This window comes from Pollicipes pollicipes, unplaced genomic scaffold, assembly GCF_011947565.3.
Source record: "Pollicipes pollicipes isolate AB1234 unplaced genomic scaffold, Ppol_2.1 Scaffold_3321;HRSCAF=3900_pilon_pilon_pilon, whole genome shotgun sequence".
In the NCBI taxonomy this organism is placed as follows: Eukaryota; Metazoa; Arthropoda; class Thecostraca; order Pollicipedomorpha; family Pollicipedidae; genus Pollicipes; species Pollicipes pollicipes.
Window position 1 is genome coordinate 245,756 of NW_023596267.1, and position 19,636 is coordinate 265,391.

A 19,636-nucleotide genomic window follows, 5' to 3' on the forward strand; every position below is an offset into this window, starting at 1 on the left:
GTGCAGACTGCAGCACAAAATGCCAACAGACTGTATTCGAATATGCTATTGTACGTGAAAATGGACGTCACTTTTTTAAATCCCAGCCGGCATAAGTCCTCACACACCCGTGCGTACGAACCTTTACAGACATTGTAAATATCCCGACGCAATAAGCCTTGCTAAGTCGCTCGCCGCCGATAAATTAACATCAGCAAACGAATGCCCCCGAGGGACATGTCTGCCTACGTACCATTATATAGAAAAGGGATCAACTGATCTGTTGATGCTAAAAAGCGTGTACTAGGTATATCTGCATGCTCAAAAAATTACCTGCCCATAAGTCCACGAGCTGTCACGATACGCTCTGCCACACAGCTGTCTAGCATACAATAACATGGCGATACGGCAATGTTACGAGGTCCACGCAACCTTGAAGACGCTCATTTTATACGCGCAATCGACCTCCGATGTGACTTCCTCCACGCCTCCCTGGCACGTGGCCCACCCATTTGTCGTCACGGGTAGAAGGTGGTGCGCGCCAGCCGCTTACAGCGCCTGACGCTGCAGACCGAGACGCGCCTGCCAGACCGGCGGCCGCAGTTCAGCGAGCCGCGGGACCTGGAGCGGAACGGCTCGGGGCACGGCCGGCGGCAGGGCGACACGCTGCGGGAGGGCGGCCGGCTGCAGCAGTCGCACCGGCGCGAGGTCCGACAGTTGGGACTGAGCGCCATGCCCGAAGGGGGGCAAAACTTGCCGCCACGTCTCCGACAGACTCCGCAGTATTTGGGCTTCATGAACCAGTTGAGGGTGTAGATGAGGATCAGGAGATAGACGAAAGCGTGGACAGCGCAGCTATAGGAGGCACTTGATATGTTGCTGTAGTAGTATCTTCCACCGCCAGTACAAATACACATGACACAACAAATTTTATCACCTCCAGATCGTTCTTTTGCATGCTTCGACTACGAATTTAATGATACAAATGTCCAGTATATCTACGCAGATTTTGAATGCGACTAAAATGGTGAAAGGGGAATATAAACAAGACACTTGATCACGTGACAATGCGTTTAAGGCACGTCCACCGTACATCCCTGGGTCTCTTCCAAAGACGGGTCACTGAAAATCAACTTATAGATTAAATGCTCACAGAAACAATATTTCCCTTCCCAGCCGTAACTCATAAAAGAAAAACCGGCAGACTGGGAGATTCAGCCAACCTATCCATCACCCTAACTTGAGCTTAAAACAGAGCGTGTTAACCACCGTTGCCACCGTTGTTATTGGGGCTTAACCACTCAGCTGCAATCCATCCGTGCATTGCTCATATTTTCACGGCCTGCTGATCACGTGCTACATTCGCTCGCATGGGCAATGTAGAACATGCGCCATATAGCTAGATTAGACCAATTTATGCTAGGGTGGTCAGTCTAAAATGGAAGGCGTCGGACACACCAACAATTACCTAAAATTACATTAAAATTGCATGCAGCATAATTGTGGCATTTTGTCGCCCAAGGAAACTCGTTATGGGAACTTTCCAAGCTCACTTCGCAACACATAACGATCATGATAATTTGCACAACCTTGTATTGTCTCTCACGATAAATGAGCAATCAACGAGAATTGACAATCACAAGTCCACTGCGGTTCCGGCGCATCTTGGTCACGTAACAATGCAAAAATGGCTACCTCCTCATAAATGACTAGTCCGATTGGTTGGTCACACGTATCCGTACTTGTGCCGCTCCAAGTAAGCTCTGCGGATATCCTCACTGTTACGCCGCACCCGTCGGCCGATGGGCTCCAGGTCAGCGTAACACTTAGGAAACACCAGGTCCACTATGCGGACGGCCTCGCGTTTTGTGATTCCGCGCGCCGCCACCAGGGAGCAGGCCGCTTTGTTCTTGACGCAGTCCTGTTGACATTCATGTTCATCAGTAACAGTACGCGCTACGAAGATAAAAAATCACATGAACATGATACAGTACAACTACACCAACCACTTTCGCAACTGTAGCCGTTTTCAGCCAGCGTTGCCACTGTTCGGCTAAGGTCACATTGCAGAGCACGAACACATACGCTCCGCCGCCGTGCCCTAGCGCTCCTAGTGTTCTAGTGCACAGTAAAAATGTAGCTCACTTGGAGCCCATATCTTACCTGGTGCGTCTGTTTGATGTTGATGGGGCTGGAATCTCCTTGTAAGATGGAGCTGACGTAACTGCAGTGGGTCAAATTGGCAGCCCGAATCTCAGTGCACGCCAAATGCTCAAGGTTCTCGAAGTTTACCTGCAGCAACACACGCATATCTGAGATTGTGTCCATGAAGCGTAGTTTGCCACGTAGCCTAAGGCGCTCCAGATATCTCTCGCAATGACTGGAACCACAAATCAGGGACCTGCTTTAGCTCAAACGAACGTATAGCGACTATCGAAGTGACAAGGTTTAACACCAATTCTCTTCCTAGAAATTCGCAGGTGATATAATAACCCGAAGACGTGTAAAAGGGCACCTTATTGGTACATGATCGAAGCACCGAGCAAGTCAAAAGGGGAAATATGGTGGCCACGTTGCGCAAGCATCCGCTACGGAGAAAACTAAAATATGTCCCAAATTGGAAGTGACTTCGGTCTCACGACAACATATTCGATACTTCCATTCAAAGGCAACACTGCAGATCAGCAAACAAAAAGGAAAACTGCAACAGAGGCAGGAGACATAGACGTGGGCACCGTCACAGACGTCGTTGGGGGCAGTGTTTGTCGGGGAGGGGAGGGGCAGAGAAGTAGCAAATGGAGCTCATGGGCGCTTCGACGGCGAGGTCATATAACGTCCATGGGGGAAGGGGGAGGGAGGGAGGGAGGGGAGGGGGGCAACAGAAAATACATTAAATATTTCCCAGTAGCGGCGTATACAGAATTTCGCCACGGAGATGAGGAGGGAGGGAGCACAAATGCACAGATCGACTACGAAAAGCTTTTCGCGCACCAGACGTGCGAAATATCTTTATGCTTGCATGGCGTCTACCAGCATCGCCTGCTTTTAACCTATTCTTACGAGTTTAACTTGATTTAATATTGTCAGCCAGGGTTGTCACTTTCTAAAATCGGTGGGAGGGGGAAGGGGCCACGCCAATAAACTGACCTAATCTTCCCTGAAATCCTGATTTCTCCCCAGATTTCGGTCACTTTTTTTGCGTCCCTGCCGTCAAAATTAAAAAAGAAAACAAATATTTAGCCAGTTCCAAAATTGCTTGCTGTTGGGGAACGACTTAAAATTTGATGCGATGTGATGATGTGATTGTGATGTGGTTGTGATGATATATGATGACGATAACGATAGCGATGCGTTTAGGACCTGGTGTACCAGCAGTTCGGACACTTGCTGCATTTCATTGGCTCGACATCCCATTTTTCCTCATATAAATTGATGCAGGGGGAGGGGGAGAGACTCAGAGGAGCATCGAGCAGGCTCGAGTCAGGATTGGGGGAGGGGGAGGGGGGGGGGGGGCGAGGGCTCAGCCTCCCGAAAGTGTACGAAGTGATACCCCTGCTGTCCGAATCTATTCATAAGCTTCTCAGAGCATTCAACATTTGATCGCAGGGGGGGGGAGGGGGGGAGAGCAGTACTTACCCCTTTTCTTTAACGGACTCCAGTACTCCCGCCGTTTCCAGTGTGGTTAACGTTGCGCGGAAATAGAACATAACGAACAATTTCACTTGAAGCCTCATACCTTTTTGGTGCAAAAGTCGAACATGTGTATAAGTTCATGCACCAGGATTCCCTGCACCACGCTTTCTTTCCGGGCAACGTTTTGACAGACGACAATCTGTAAAAAAAACAACACAAAACAGCATTAGATGCCGCAAACAGCCCGTTCATAAGCTTCATACTATCTATGAAGCTATATATATATATATATATATATATATATATATATATATATATATATATTCATAATATATACATATATTCACAATACATATTCATTACATATGCACATATGTATATATATATATATATATATATATATATATATATATATATATATATATATATACATGCATAAGCTCCGTTTATTGCGACCATCGAGTGGAAGGCATTAACCTGAAGACAAAGCCGAGTCAAAACCAACATGTCGTTATCCGTTCCAAAACCCCACATATCGCACAAGCCCAACCACACAGTCTGATACTCAACGAGATCGCACGCCCTATAAACTATGCACCACGTGACGGACCAGCTGGGCTCGGGGACGTAAGGAGCTCTGGTGGCATAAGGATGCCCGCCATATCACCTTAGCCACAGTGGGGGGACGAAAAATGGAGGCAACGCTGATAAGCGAGGATACTAGCATTTAACTATTTGTATATTGTAATATATCAACAACCTTTGCAAGTGCGGTTGAATGAATATGTGCGCAAAATCCGTTAGGCAAGGTTTGCCGCACGTACCTGATTTGTGGAAGGGTCATAGCCACCAGTGACGATGTGTTCACATGTCTCACAGGACACATTCCTGCTCATATCCACTGGACTGTGAAGAAAAAGTCACCGGTACCATGTACTGAATGTTGGAGGTCATGGGATCCAAAGCATGACAGGCCACGGGCCCTCAGACATGTGTCTGAAATCATGGTAGGAGATCACATGTACGTGGAGAACTATGTCGATCCTTTCGGCCCGAAGGGAAATAAACAGCATTCCTGTGCCTTATGACTACTGGTCGCTTACTGGTTGTTGTGTTTGTGTTGTCATTGCCAAACAGACTCCCAGAGTCAGATACCAAACAAAGTAGAATTAATCTGCCCTGAAACATGGCTAGTTAGCATTGCAGATAGTGCTGTGAGGCAAAACAAATAGCATTTTGACTTGGGCAACCTCTCATGCATCATGTCAAATCATGTTGTCCCTGAACACCAAATACAACATTATCAAGATGTACATGAGGAAATAAAATTTAAAGTTAGAATTGTAAAAAGTGAAAACACTTACCACCCTGCCGATTTCAAGGCATCTAGCATTAGTCTTACTCCATAACCTGAAACACAGCAATCAATAAACAATCACACAAATATCACAATCATGTCTACCCACACGCCAGTATGGCCGTGCTAAAAACACCAGTGCATCATTTTTTCCTCATAAATCATGTTGTATACACTCAACCTGAAACACAGGCAACCCTAAAAGTAGCAGGGTGGTGTGACTGTTTCAACTTATGAATCCCAGCAAACGACATGTCAATAGCAACGGAAGCCCCACGCAAACCGTCCAACTGGCCTCGCAATGATTGGCTTCACCCGGCCAGTGATTTTTGCTGACCAGCATCATTAAATACTCCATGATTGAAAGCATGGGGTCCAAAGCATGGCACATCACATGTCCTCAGACATGCGTCTAGAATAATGGCTAGAGATCACATCTACGATGGAGACCCAGGTCGATCTTTCCGGCCAGCTGGGAAGCAAACAGTACTCCTGTGCCTTATGATTACTATGACTTATCCATGCCATTCCTCTTTGCCTCAGCTGTCATCTTGAATGAAATCACCACTCATTATCCTGAATGCCCGTAAAGTCCCAGCCTCACTCATAGTGTGTCCACTGTCACTCGCGCTTGCCAAACATCCCATGCAGCAGGCACGATGCTTATCCTCATGGCACCAATGATGATCACTGATCAGTGATGGCCAATGATGGTCATTGATCATTATCCCAAATACCTGCCAAATCCCAACCTAGTCCAGTGTGTCAACAGCCATCCGCAATTACCAATCGTTCCTTGCAGCAGCCAGAAGCTTGTCCTCACTGAACCAATGCCTGAGCTGTCCACACAGAAAAACAATCCCAGCGAGCAAAATATCCCAGTTGTTGCATGCCATTTTCAGAAACGTTACACAGCAGATCACTGGTTGATTCCCCACAAATGATGCAGAGACTTACTTTTCTTGAAGCAGTTGAAGACATTTTTCTCACAAGTAATCTGATCACTTAGGTTTTCACCCTCATGAAGCAACATATGCTCCCAAAAACCTGGCTTATACTTTCCACCATGTCTTTCAGGATACAAATCATAACCAAAATCTTCTTTGTCTGTGCCTACTGAACTCTGCTTGTCACCATCTATGCCGTCACCATGCGACGCACTGTCCTGGCAAGGTTGGTCAGCATTTTTATTCCCAGTTTCTTTTACAGCTTCAGAGGACATGACTTGCAAATATCAATGCTGAAACAAAAAGACTGCTATTAATGTCACGCACAGAAATGCTAACTGCAAGCCATTACCAGCTACATCTAGTGACAAATGAATGAGTATTATCATCAGTTGCTACTTTGATGAATCTTGCACATAACAGCTCAAGCAAGGCTGTCAATGTGAAGCTAGTATATTAGCTGAGTATTATAATCACAACATTTGTAACATATTTGGGATATAATGGACACAACACACAATTTAGAACACACTAATGTGTTCCATAAAACAAGTTAGTCTGCAGTTTTTGATATGGTTACCACTTATTTCAAGATTCTTAGCAAATAAAATGCCAGCAATGACCCATGCTCATCTGTAATTTGACCCTGGCTAGAGGGACTTCTGTACAGGCAGGCAACCAGCTAGCAGTCACATCCTGCAAGTCGTCACAATCCAGTTTCTCCACAAATGAGGAGCCTTGGAAGGTGATGACCACAAATACCGCATAGACTTCTGCAGCATCTGGGATAGGGGGGTAGGGTGTATGTCTCTGAGCAGTGGACTCTGTCAAATGCTCCTTCAACCACGCTTCATGCAAATGACACTTATTTTATTATTACAGAAAGAAGACGTTCACTGTCCGTTATCCTGCCTGCTATCACAACTTGTTGGGCATGACATGCTACTGCATGCTACATACTACTCAAAACATGCACTTACGTTCACTAATGCTATAAAAAATTGTACCACAACCCTGCACTGTAACTCGCTCCTAACACGCCTGCCCCAAGGCGCCTGCCCGGCGCACCGAGGCCGGCAGACAGTGGTGAATCTGAATGAAGGTTCACCGTTTACCATAACTCCCGTGAATCTCTCATCAAGAGCTCATGAAATAAAATTCAGTCTATTTTAAAACAAATGTTTTTCAGCACTTTTTAAGCAGCATAAAATCACATAATTCAATTTAATGTTAATGTAAAACTAAATTGTTTACCAATATGTCATATTGACCCAAAATAGCGAAATACAAGATAAATAACTACATTGTATTTGTAGGGTCGCTACATATTTGTTTGGTATTTACCGATAACTAAGCAGTCGGCAGCTATGCTGCAGAAGAGGCGATTGCTGCTTTATCGCAAAAAAGTGTGGTGACGCTCGTGGTGAGTGCAGCGAGGCTCTATGCGGTGCATGTGGGGTTGGATGGAAGGGTCAGTGCTTATAATCCATACAAGGGATTTGTGAATTGCGCAGTTTTTTTCAAAAGAGCGAGCCCGGGTTTAGCAGGTGGGTCGCTGCGAACTCGTAATCGGTTGCGCTTTGAAGCTTGTTCGCCAGGTGGACAAATATTGTTGGAAAGGTGCCGTGTAACTGTCTTTGCAACTTTTGCCCCATCCAACAGGGTCTGCATGTGCTTGGTGCACTGGTATATTTCTCAATGAAATATGTTGATTTCTGTTTGTGAAATTCTGCATATGCACAGCAACAGGCATACACTTAAAGAACATCCTCCCTTTCATTCCTACCACTTGTTTTAAAGTGCTCTAGCCTGTATAGCTACCTTTCTCTGACTGTGAATAGAATAGCTTCCTAACTGTGAATAGAGGAATGATTTTCCCTTATCAGGCCCCTGATTACACATGACATATTAAAAAGCTCCCCCATAGACCGTCCAATGAAGAATGTCAAGTTCTTAAAGACATATGCACATGCAATGCCAGACAGATTACATACTATGATGTTAAGCTTTGCAACTAATTCCCCTGTAATTTTGCATTGAAATGTGTGTGAATTTGATCAAATTGAAATGAAGACATTGTTGTGAGCAAGAACACCATTCTGACCAACCCAGTGTACATGCAAGCTGTGAATTAAGGAAGTCATTTTTGTTCATGGATTTAACTTTCAACTTTCCCTGAATACTGTCATGTTACACTGCAAGGTAAAATGTTGTTATGTGCTTCCAGGTGTTTCTGGAACCCACCAGTAAGGATGCATCATCATCATCATCAAGTCAATCATACCACAAAAGTAATTTTGTCATAGCTGCATTTCATTTGCATGCTGTGCTATTCATTTATCCTGGTACATTTGCTAAGTAACCCTCCAAAGAATAGAATGGCATTGCCATTGAGATGCTTAGTGAGAAAAAATTGGTTGTTCTCAACAAGGGTCCCCACAATTTGTACTCAATCCATACCTATTGTGTCTCCAGGCCAAATCAGCCTCTCAGATAAGAAATATTTCACCAGACATGGTCCACCCTGTAATACATCTACATCACCATCACCACTCACTCCAAAAAGCAGTGCACCATCCCCTGTCGCGTCTCCCTCGGACAGCTCCGGCGATTCCGACGTTGCCACCTCCTCTGACGGCGAGTCGTCCTCTGGCGAGAGTGTGAAGCTGCTGGAGAACCTGTCGGCGCTGGCGGAGGCGGTGGACGCGCCGCCGCCAGAGCAACCCACCATCTGCTGCATGTCCGGCTGTGCCAACTGCGTCTGGATCGAGTACGCCGAGCGACTGGCGGCGCACTACCGCGACGGCGGCGAGGCCGGCCGGCGCGCCATCGAGGCTAATGTGACCGACCCCAGTCTTAAGGCCTTCCTGCTGCTGGAGCTCCGCACCCGGTGACGACCGTTCCGAGCGGGGCGCGCACTGGGCGGCGCAAAAGGCCCCCGCGGGGAGAAGGCGCCACTGAAGACGATGGAGGCGCCATCTCGCCTACTGCGACGTCGTGGCGTTTCGGTGAGGCGCCTTAGCGTGCAATGAGATGGATCGGCAGAGGGAATTTTAATGGGTTGGTGTTGTGACGCATTCTAGTCTTTCATGCTTCAAGGCTATGGTTATATGGTGGATTGTTGGCTTGCGTCGTTAGTATTAGATGCTGGCAGGTAGTCCTCAGTGGCCGTTCCATTATCTCATACACGACGGTGAACGTGCGCGGTTGCGCATGAGACACCGCAGTCCAGAGTGGAGTGAGTGTATTTAAAATAATACTATCTGTACCTGTGACATACCGGTGAGACATTATTTAATATATTTAACAGAGTAATCATCCGCTTTCCTTCTCGGAAGACTGCCGTATCCAACCACATCCAGCCGACAGGCGACAAGCAGCCAAGGGTCGAGTCCTTAGACATGTGTCTGCTTATGGCACGCACGATACAGGGCTCTGGTGGGCTAGTCTACCACGACCTGAACAGTACTACGGAGGAGCTGTCGCCGTTCCGACTTCTCTTGAACTCCCACACAAACCATTCGGAGGATAGTTCGACCCATCTGGTCTCAACCCAAGGAGTGTCACGATGGTCACTAGACGCTACATGAGTGCCATAATAGCCTCGTTCATCCTGGGTATAATGTAACCGATCCATTTGGAATACAATGAAACAACACCGCTGGCAAACGCGACTACGCCGTCTCCATGTCGCTCCGCTCCTTAACCATTCCCTCGCAGGCATCCAGGATTCCTGCAAATGGAAGGACGGTGCCGTCAGGTCGCCAGATCCACGCAGTGCTTATCTCTACTGACTTGACTGACTATACTTTGCTTCTTTAGGACGTACTGCGGCGTTGGTCCTGGCAATGATGATAATTTTAAACTACTTCACCATGCAACAATCAGCCCAACACACTCACAGACGGGTACTCGAGCAGGACAGCAACAGGAGGGGACAGGAACATGCCACACCACGCCCCTCGTTATTGCCCCCTTCCTTGAGACGTGAAAGATCGCATGTCCGTCCGTGGCGTCTCCGCCCATAAATTAATGTTGCACACTTCCCCCCCCCCCCCCCGACCCAGTTACGAACTGGCTGCGTTGAACGAAAAGCCCTCCTTGGTTAGGCTATGGCAAAGCGTAACGATCCCAAAAAGGTACTGTCGGTTAGCCCGTAGTTGAGCTGGAGTTGCAACATAAAGGCAGACGTATTCGTTGTCACGAGAGGAGGCCAACGGTATCCAAGTGTTGAAACGCCACAAAAATACTTGAGCATTGTTTACCACCATACATGAGGCGCAACGCTACGCTGTCCAAATCCCCTACCCCTTGTTACGCTTCGATTACGCTCCATTATTACCCCCTCTCCCATGCGTAGCGTAACACATGACTGCCCCGTTGCCCATTGGGCTCTGGCACTCACTGGACGCGATGTCGACGTTCGCCGTGTGGTGCTGGTCGGCTCCTCGGCCAGGTCGAGGCCCTCGTCGCAGCTGCGCGCCACCCTGCCCGGCAAGACGTATCTACAGCGCTGCGCCCCACCGAGACACCCTCAGCGCTGCGCCCTACTGGGGATACACCTCAGCGCTGCGCCCTACTGGGACACCACCTCAGCGCTACGCCCTACTGAGACACACCTCAGCGCTGCGCCCTACCGGGGACACACCTCAGTGCTGCGCCCTACCGAGACACACCTCAGCGCTGCGCCCTACTGGGACACACCTCAGCGCTGCGCCCTACCCGAGACACACCTCAGCGCTGCGCCCCACTGGGACACACCTCAGCGCTGTGCCCTACTGAGACGCACGCCCCACCGAAACACGTCTCAGCGCTGCGCCCCACTGGACCACACCTCAGCGCTGTGCCTACTGAGACGCACGCCCCACTGAAACGTCTCAGCGCTGCCGCCCCACCGAGACACACCTCAGCGCTGCGCCCTACTGAGACGCACGCCCCCACTGAAACACGTCTCAGCGCTGCGCCCCACCGAGACACACCTCAGCGCTGCGCCCTACTGAGACACACGCCCCACCGAGACACCTCAGTACTGCGCCCCACCGAGACACCTCAGTGCTGCGCCCCACTGGGACACACCTCAGCGCTGTGCCCTACTGAGACACCTCAGTGCTGCGTCCCACCGGGACGAGCCTTAGCACTGCGCCCTACTGAGACACACGTCCCACCGGGACACCTCAGTGCTGCACCCCACCGAAACGCACGACACACCAGCCGCGCGCCGCCCAGCGCATGCTCAAGTGCCGCTCAAATCGCCTACAAGTGCTTCGGGGTTGGGTGGGAACCACTGGTGGAGGCGGGCCACGCGAGTCCGCGCCAACCCATGGCTCCGCCCATACGTGTCCCGCATGATGGTGCCGGTGTGACATCTCTGCACGTCCTGTTCCATCTGCTCACCTGGGCCGCGGGTGAACCGGAGCCGAAACAAAGCAGTGACATGCTCTCTGCTTATCTCCTAGTGCCTCACCTCGGCTCCAGTGGCATGGAGCTGAGGCAGGTACCTGCACAGAACGCCTCGTCTGCTAACCTACAATCTAATGCGGTGTAATGCCCACCTACGGTCTAATGCGACTGACGGGGAGGTGCGGCACTCGCAAGTCGCGAGCTATCTGCTAACCTGGGGTCCAGTGGGAATGGAGCCGAGGTACGGCACCTCCATGTCACGTGCCATCTTCTCGGCGCCTCCCGTGCTCGGTGGGAAGATTCTGGTGGTCGTCTGAAAGCCAGCGAGCTCATCATGACGCACAGCTCATGCGTGTCAGGACGGTCTGGCGGTTAGCAGCTCACCGTGGCCAGCCATGTCCGAAGTCAAGCATCTACTGCAGTGTTCACTCACACACCTCAAATGCCGTTCCACACAAATCCAGCTGCGAAAGTCCCAGTCGAGTAAACAGAGAAATACCTCTGTTTTTACGTCTCAGGAAAAAGCGGCGGCTGTCAACAAGGCGTAAATATATTGGTGACCGGTGCAAGTATTGATCATGAACACCGAGGAGACCCACTTGTGATCATGAGTACAACCTGAAACGTCATAACGCAGCCTAATCCGTATCTCCTGCTACATAAAGGTTTAATAACTGTCAACATAAGAACGCTGAATTCATCATGTTATTTCGGCCTGCTTTCGGAAACGGCAATACTTCAGCACACACAGTATAATGCATGCTGCAGTCCCGTGCCGAGGAGTCTGCGTGCAAAACACGCACACACCGACACCACGAATACCCGGAGGGCGTCGGCGGCGTTCACCAACCTCGCACTTGGGGCAGACGAAGGCGGCCATGTTCTCGACCACGCCGAGGACAGGCACGCCGACCTTCCTGCAGAAGGTGATCTCCTTCCTGACGTCGAGCAGCGCCACCTCCTGCGGTGTCGTCACGATAATGGCGCCGTCTATGCCACTGTGTCAGTCGTAACGTAGGTTAGTGCAGCGCCGCGAGCACGCGGTTGTAACAGCATTACGGAGCAGGTAGAATGTCACCAAAATTACGGGAAATTCCAGATCAAGGCCGTGCATCCATAAAACACTGATAAGCGCGACCATGTGAAGATTTCATTTAATAACTAAAGTAATTCAAGCAACATCTAAGCACTTCCTGAGAACACACCTGACGACTCATTTCGATGACATTCGCATGATTGGCCTTTCAACGCGCATTGATCAGCCGATCCCAACAGGCAGGCAGAACTTTGACATGAAGTATATCCGCACAAAATGTGCACCTTTGCGATCGGTTCCACGACCCGCGTTGGCTACGAGCCTCGCCTGACCTGGGATAGCCTGCCAGCAGGTGTTCGTCTGAGGTGCTCGGCGGTACAGACCCTGTCCTGGGGGAGCCTGGAACCCAGGACTGCTCACCTAGACTGAAGGTACTGCACCACCGACAGGTGCTCGTCCGAGGTGCCCGGCGGCGTTGTCACACGATCAGGTAATCGGTGTCGCCCCAATCGACGTCCCGCTAAGAACTGCTTGATGAGGCCGTTCTTCTTGGGGCCGCGCCAGATGGACGCGTCGTCCGGCTGAGGCCAGCAGGAAGCCCACCGACATGACGGCCAGGTTATCCTGCCGGCGACACGCGTCACGTGGAGCAGGCCGACACCGCGGCGGCGTAATCGTACCGGGGATCGCGATATCATGGACGGAGACCTCCTGCTGGCAGGCGGCCATGGCAAGGCTCCCACTCCAGGCCAGTTAACGATGACCACATTATCGGGACTGTAAACGTCACGACGATGACTTGGGTCCGTCTCCGTCGTCCTCATGTAGAGCAAATCGTAACTCTTCCTGCATCACGCCAGAATCAGAACGTACACAACTTACGGCCTTGCCGTCAACGCCACTCTGGGACCTTCATTGCGCTATCGAACGACGTCAACAGCAAGAAGGACAACACCATTCTTGCCAAAACAAAGTGCTCCACACACTAATTCATGTGCGGGTCCACTCATCGCCCAGCCGGCCACGCCGATCTGACCTTTACGAAGACAGGCGACCATCCGGAGCCCGAGTGGTGCACGTTCTCGCCCTCCCAGGCCCATGATGCGGGGCACCGACGGGCCGCAGATGTCGATGTCCCAGCGCCACCTATCGCGGAGGACCCAGCTCAGAGGCAGCGGCCGCGCGCCGCTCGGCACCGCGCGCTCGGGGGCGCACTCGAGAACCGACGGCACGCGGGGCTACGCACAGCCAGGGTAGTTGAGTTCAAAGAGGAATTAAGGAGATACGGGAATTTGGACACAGTAATTTTCAGGGACAACTGAGTCAGTATGAAATCGCCAGGTGAAAATCTCGCGGCTAGGAAATGAGCAAGGCCGGTGGCCAGAAATGAGCAAACATCGCGGCAAGAAATGACCAAAGCGTTAATAGACGAGAATATCGAAATGGAGAACAAATGGAAAAAGTAAACTGACGGACAAAAGCTCTGACTTCTCTCAACTCTCAACTTTTCCAACCCACAAAAAAGCAGCTGGTGCGATGTCCTGCAAACATGGACCTCCATTGAGCGACTTACGCTTTTATTCACATCCATGGATAGTGTTCTGCTGAGCATAGATGAAACTGTTGACTTTCCAACTCCACCTTTTCCGGACAGCACGAGGATCTTGTGTTTCACACATGACAAACGCTCTTCGATCTTTCCAATGTCTGTTGAAAACACAAGCAAGGTGTACTGCAGATATTGCAAGTGGCTACATGGAAAGAAGAAACTAAATGAGTGCAAATCTAACCAACGTCGTGAAAATTTACTCATGCTGTCGTACGTATATCACATATGCTAACAATTCTGACACGGCCGGCATTAACAGCAAACTGATGTGCTCTACTGATGATAACACAGTTAAGACGCTAAAACTATTCCTTTACATAGCGTCCATTTCAACGTTCTGCGGAAGCTTCGCAGATCAATTCCGCGTTCTTCACCCTAGAAACGCACTACCCGGCACATCCACACGATGCGTGGTTTGAGAGGATGCCATCAGGCCATTTCGGTGAGCCGTCCGCGGAAGCCATCGCGACGTGACACGGTGCGGGACGGATGTTCCGACACACCTGGTAATGAGCCGCAGCGGAGTACCGAGCGCTTCAGAGCTTACGTGACCTACCGGGGTCGGGAGCGCGCGCCTGTCCGGAGGCGCAGATCTGCTGGTTCGGACAGCCGGCGCACGAGGAGGCCTTGCCAGCGTCCTCACTCGTAGTGCCCGGGCAGTCTGCGGTGGACAGGCGCTGGGTCACCCACAGCTCTACAGGGGGAGGGTCTGCAGTTCCTCAGGGGCTGTCTGCACGGAGATCACGTGTGCCATAAACAGACACCATCCAGTGCTTGCTTGACTGATCACTTACAGGGCTTTCTGTCACTGAGCCCATCTGGTCATGGAGTGCCCACTCAGGCTATGACAATGGAGGGGAATATTGAAAATACTGCAAAACATGAACATTTAGTTTACACATATATCTGCAGAAGCAACATCCAGACCATAGTCCCCTCAGGTAACACTCACATGACATAACCAGCCCCTAACCACTTAGATGTCAAGCATGCATAGTTAAATATGGGAGAATGACTGCAGGTGTACTGTTGTGTTGTAGAAAAGTAGCGCTGGCATTAGATGACAGCAATGCTGAAGGCAGAGCACTGCAGAGGGTACTGCAAAATTAGTGGTGACCACCACAATCCATTTTCTGTCCCTATGTCAATACCATTGTGCACTGGTCGGCATGCAGCAGGCCCAAAAGTACATAAACAAGCAATGTAGAGAACTTATTATCATGCCATATGGCCACAGGGGCACTGGAACTGGTAGCATAAGGGGGAATGAACCACAAACTTTATGAAAATGTAACATTGAGGCTATGCATATTGATGGAGAGGAAATAATCAAAAATGGCCATTGCTCCCTCCATCCCCACCCCATTCAGGCAAACAGCATATTCATTGCCTCTCTACAGGTATGTTAATATCCCATGTGTGTGTTACCAAATTTACACCATGGCAAACATTAACATTTTGTGCCACACTTGCATGGTAGCATGTTAATGCTACAGCTTACATGACAATGCACCACATATTATAGATCATTTCCTTCCAGTTGTTTCTGCTACACAAATAAAACAAAACTGGTGTCAGGAATCTGCCTCAGCAATTGTATTGTCACCACAGCTGAACCACCACCTCACTGGTTGCCAAGAAGCACAACATACACACTACATCTTCCTTACATGTCTAAGAAAGACCAGAAGGAAAGTGATGGGACAAGCAGGCAAAATCATCCACCAATGCATGACAGTTTATTATGATCAGGCAAAGGCATTTTATAGAAAATTTGCAAACAACTTTCCATGCACAAGTCCTGCCCTATCACACAACCGCTCATCTAAGTTTTGAGCTAGTTTCTCCATGACACATTTTAGTTATTACATTATAGGTCACATGTAAAGCAAAATGAATCACATCTGAAGTGCCATGAACTAAAACCACATTGTGAGTCCATCACAGAGACCTTGTTAGATGTGTGATCATAGACACACAATCACATGGACATATGTGTGATCACTCAGTTTCAACAATGGTTGGTGCAAAATCCTCTGGTTCTTCACTGAAGTCCCACTTGAACTTCTTGATGAGGTGAGTTTTGAACAGAACACCCTCTGCTTCAGAGTCTGTGGTATGTTCTCATCCTCCAGGTTAGAGAACAGGGTGTGCAGAGTATGCACCAGGAAATTCTCCCTAGACATGATGTCTGTGAAAAGTCCTCTGGCACCTCCTGTATCTGATAATGCAAACATGAAAGCAGCTTGAGGAAAAGGTCTGGGTACTTCCCAGTGCCTCATCACATGTGCAGAACATGTGGACCAGCCTCTTCCAATGTTCAAAAGAGTCATACACATGACCAACCAGGAATGCTACAAAGGCTACCTGCAGCTCCCCCAGAAGGTGGTCTGGACTTGGAACCACCTCAAGCATACTCTCAAGCTTTTGTGAGGAGTCCAGTGAGTACTTGGTCTTGAACTCTGGAGATGCATCTTCTAGACACTGAACTGATGGAAGCTGAGTAAATCTCAACTCAGTGCCATGCCTAACATGCATTTTGGGCAGCATCTTTTCCTCAGACATGACACCACCCCACCAGCCTCCATTTCCTCTTCATCATCTGGCTCTAGCTCTGATGCTGAGCACAATGTCCCTGACAGCGGATTCACTTTTTGGATCAGATCTTCATAAACATGTGATGTCAGGGAGTACCACTGCTTCCAAGTTTCATAGGGAAAAGCTCCTAAGAACCTGTCCAATTCTCTTTTGTTGCTTTGATTTGATCCTCATCACTGTCAGATGTCTCCACCAAAGTTTCTGAGGATGGATCCCACTTACGAACAAGACTTCTCTCTCCCTGAACATGTGAAATGAGCTTGTCCTTGGTGCAGGTACACCCTCTTGCCAACTGCACTGTAATGCAACATGTGAAACCCAGGAGGTATCATCTTCAAACCCTTGAATCTTTCTCCAGTTCTCCAAACATTCATGTCAATGCCAACCTCTGTGTTTTGAGGCACATCTAAAAACACTACTGTTGCTCCCCCCTCAAACAGAAGTTTTGCTGTTTCAGGATCCATGACTTGCACAATCCTACCAAATGCACAGATTTGCTGATAGCTCACACCACTGATAACTGTTGGGTTTCTTGGAACAGGGAACCTTTATGCACAGGGTCTCCCGCCCCTTCTCTCATGCGCCTCAGCTGCAATGCGACTCAGCTGTATCGTTGAGCACGCCGCACGAACGTTTGGAAGCAAACATACAATGGAGCATTCGTGGCGCGCCTGGACCGAAACCTGCCAATATTTTCAGCCTCTTACAAATGCATAGGCAGATCACTCACGTTCTGGAGCGTTCTCTGGAACGTCTGACATCTTCACTTCCTTCCCTGTCGCGAAATGATAACACCAAATACCTCTCGACACCAATGAAACCAACTCCCGACCACTCGCACAACACCCCGCAACAGAAGTACCCACTACGGACTGTGTTCTCAAAGAGGTGTTAGCGGCAAGATTTCATACCAGTTCTGTGATTGGCTAATATTTTCACATTATGAAATATCATTGGTGAATTCACTAACAATGTCCAATCAGGGTGCTACGAACATGCAAGCGTCTATCTGGTAGCTCTATATAGCTGCTAGGTAAGGTCAAAAACTTGCCTCAGACGTGAAAGAAAGGTGTTCGCTGCGTCAGCGTGCGTCAGCACAACTGGCGTACCGCGGCCCAGCGGCTAGAGCCAGTGATGTAGTCAGAGGGGTTGCAGGGAGCGGGTACCTTCGCAAAATGAGTTGGGGGCGGGGGGAGCTGATTGATGAAATTGGATACAACCTAGATTAAAGACGCCATCGAACGGGTTATCCCCGGGATGCGCCCACTTTCTTCTTAAACTTGAGGGCTGCTGAAATAAAGGGCTTGTGCCCCCCTCAACTGAACATAAAACTGCACCCCTGCTTGCAGGAGTGCATTATGCGCCCGCGCTCGCCTCTGGCGCTCGTGGAATCACAGTGCAACGTTTCGTTGATATCAAGTCAGCTTGCATTTGCAATATAAATTGTGTCCTTAATCGAAGACAATATCTGCATCATGCTAGACAAATGGTACCATCGGACTTAACTGTGTCTTAACCTAAAGGAGCGCAACCTGATACCTCAACTGTCTACTGTCGCCATTCATCGACTGCATATCAGTACATGTACAATTTGGTAAGGCAAGGGCACGTGCACCCGGCGCTCCCCCTGAATGCACGCAAAATCTGCGGGTGCGGATAGTTCGAGCGCAGATGTATGGTGGACTTAGCCATACAACAACCTATCACTTCCCCATCGTATTTACCAAAACGACCCCGTGCCGATGCGCTTTGCTTACAGTGCAAGCATTTTGCTCGGAACATCAAGACAGGCTTCCTGTGGCCTATCTCGACCTTACTTACCATCGTCAACCAAATTTTCCAGCTATCCAGCTATCTCCAACTCTAACTCACATGTTCCACTATCAACACGAGTAAGATCTGAAAAGGACGATATTAAGACCATGAATAAGAAAATAACTCACAAGGGCGCCGCAGTTTGCGGCGCCTCTTGGCATTTTCAATGTTCGATGATCAGTTATCCGTTAAGTTCGCAAACGCCCTGAGCCCGTGCGAGCCGGCCTTTGAGCAATGCACAGGCCGTCGGGCAGTCGACGCATCGGTGCACGCGACGGCGTTCGGTTCCTTCACTCGGCGATCATCTCGATCGGCGATCACGTGCCTCGTTCAGAGACGTCCACCGTTTGGTGTTCGGCAAGTGTGGCCGCACATATAGAAAACGAAAGAAAGCGAACGAAAACATGGACGCGAAATCGAAGCACAAGTACAGCTCAAACATCCCTTTACGCCGCGCAAGCTTTGTCTCGACACAGCCGAGAGACTGGCTCTGAGACAGAATCACATGGTCCGCTGCTCGGGACCATCTCACACACATCGTGGTGGCCGAACCCCCACGTGCTACGCCCGGCGATCACGTACCAAACGCCTGCTCTTTTCCACTAGTTTATTAGACATCAGTCGCCTAAGTGGAGGACAGCGCATTTACACATTAACACTTCATAGTCGGCGATGACGTTTAACGAACGAATCTCTAGTCAATGACTTCCAAAATATACGAAACTAGCCACTATCGGTCCCGCCCTCGCCCGGTAATTCCAGTGGAGTATGACCGTGCGGCGAGCGTGCCGCGCCGCGCGGTGGGCGACGGTCAGCCCGGTGTCCGCGACCGTGCGACCACGCACCCACGCTGACTTCGTGCCCTTTAAAACCTACTCAGTTCCGGTTACCTACGCGCAGTGATGGTTGGCGTGTGGCCACAGAAGTACGTGTAAATCGTCCCAGAGTGGTGTAGACAAGCCAAAGGCACCCAAGCAATAGCAGTGCGGCGGGCACCGGTCACCATGCCTCACAACACGAAGACACACGCACAAATAAAACAACAGGTTGCCCACGGCGCCTTCTCCGGTTTGAGCAACATTAAAAAACGTGTTGTACCATCTTTGGGAATAGGGATCTGTTCAGGAGCGGCGCGGCGCGGGGCGAGGGCTGCGCTGGCCTGGGCTCGCGGGCGCCCCCGCGGGCCGGGCAGGATCACAGTAGGGCGGCGCGCGGCTCGCGCGCGCGCGCGCGCGGGCTGGCCGCTCACTCAGGCTTCTGCG

General features: G+C 49.8%; 2 protein-coding genes and 1 pseudogene across 2 annotated transcripts; 1 reads left to right on the top strand and 2 right to left on the bottom strand.

Moving 5' to 3' along the window:
- Nucleotides 1-1,555: 1,555 nt before the first annotated feature.
- Nucleotides 1,556-6,980, bottom strand: LOC119091162 (mitochondrial inner membrane protease ATP23 homolog). Its single transcript, XM_037213823.1, has 7 exons — nucleotides 6,897-6,980; nucleotides 5,927-6,209; nucleotides 4,977-5,022; nucleotides 4,437-4,518; nucleotides 3,716-3,811; nucleotides 2,143-2,271; nucleotides 1,556-1,900 (listed from the first exon to the last, which is right to left on the bottom strand). The coding sequence occupies exons 2-7, from the start codon at nucleotides 6,189-6,191 to the stop codon at nucleotides 1,706-1,708; spliced, it is 813 nt and encodes a 270-aa protein (XP_037069718.1). The 5' UTR covers nucleotides 6,192-6,209; nucleotides 6,897-6,980; the 3' UTR covers nucleotides 1,556-1,705.
- Nucleotides 6,981-7,379: 399 nt separating this feature from the next.
- LOC119091157 (oxidoreductase-like domain-containing protein 1) lies at nucleotides 7,380-8,810 on the top strand. The gene is made up of 2 exons (XM_037213818.1): nucleotides 7,380-7,387; nucleotides 8,519-8,810. Exons 1-2 carry the CDS (start codon nucleotides 7,380-7,382, stop codon nucleotides 8,808-8,810), a joined length of 300 nt encoding a protein of 99 aa, XP_037069713.1.
- A 1,530-nt stretch (nucleotides 8,811-10,340) lies between these two features.
- Nucleotides 10,341-17,332, bottom strand: LOC119091158 (cytosolic Fe-S cluster assembly factor nubp1-like; annotated as a pseudogene).
- Nucleotides 17,333-19,636: the final 2,304 nt, after the last annotated feature.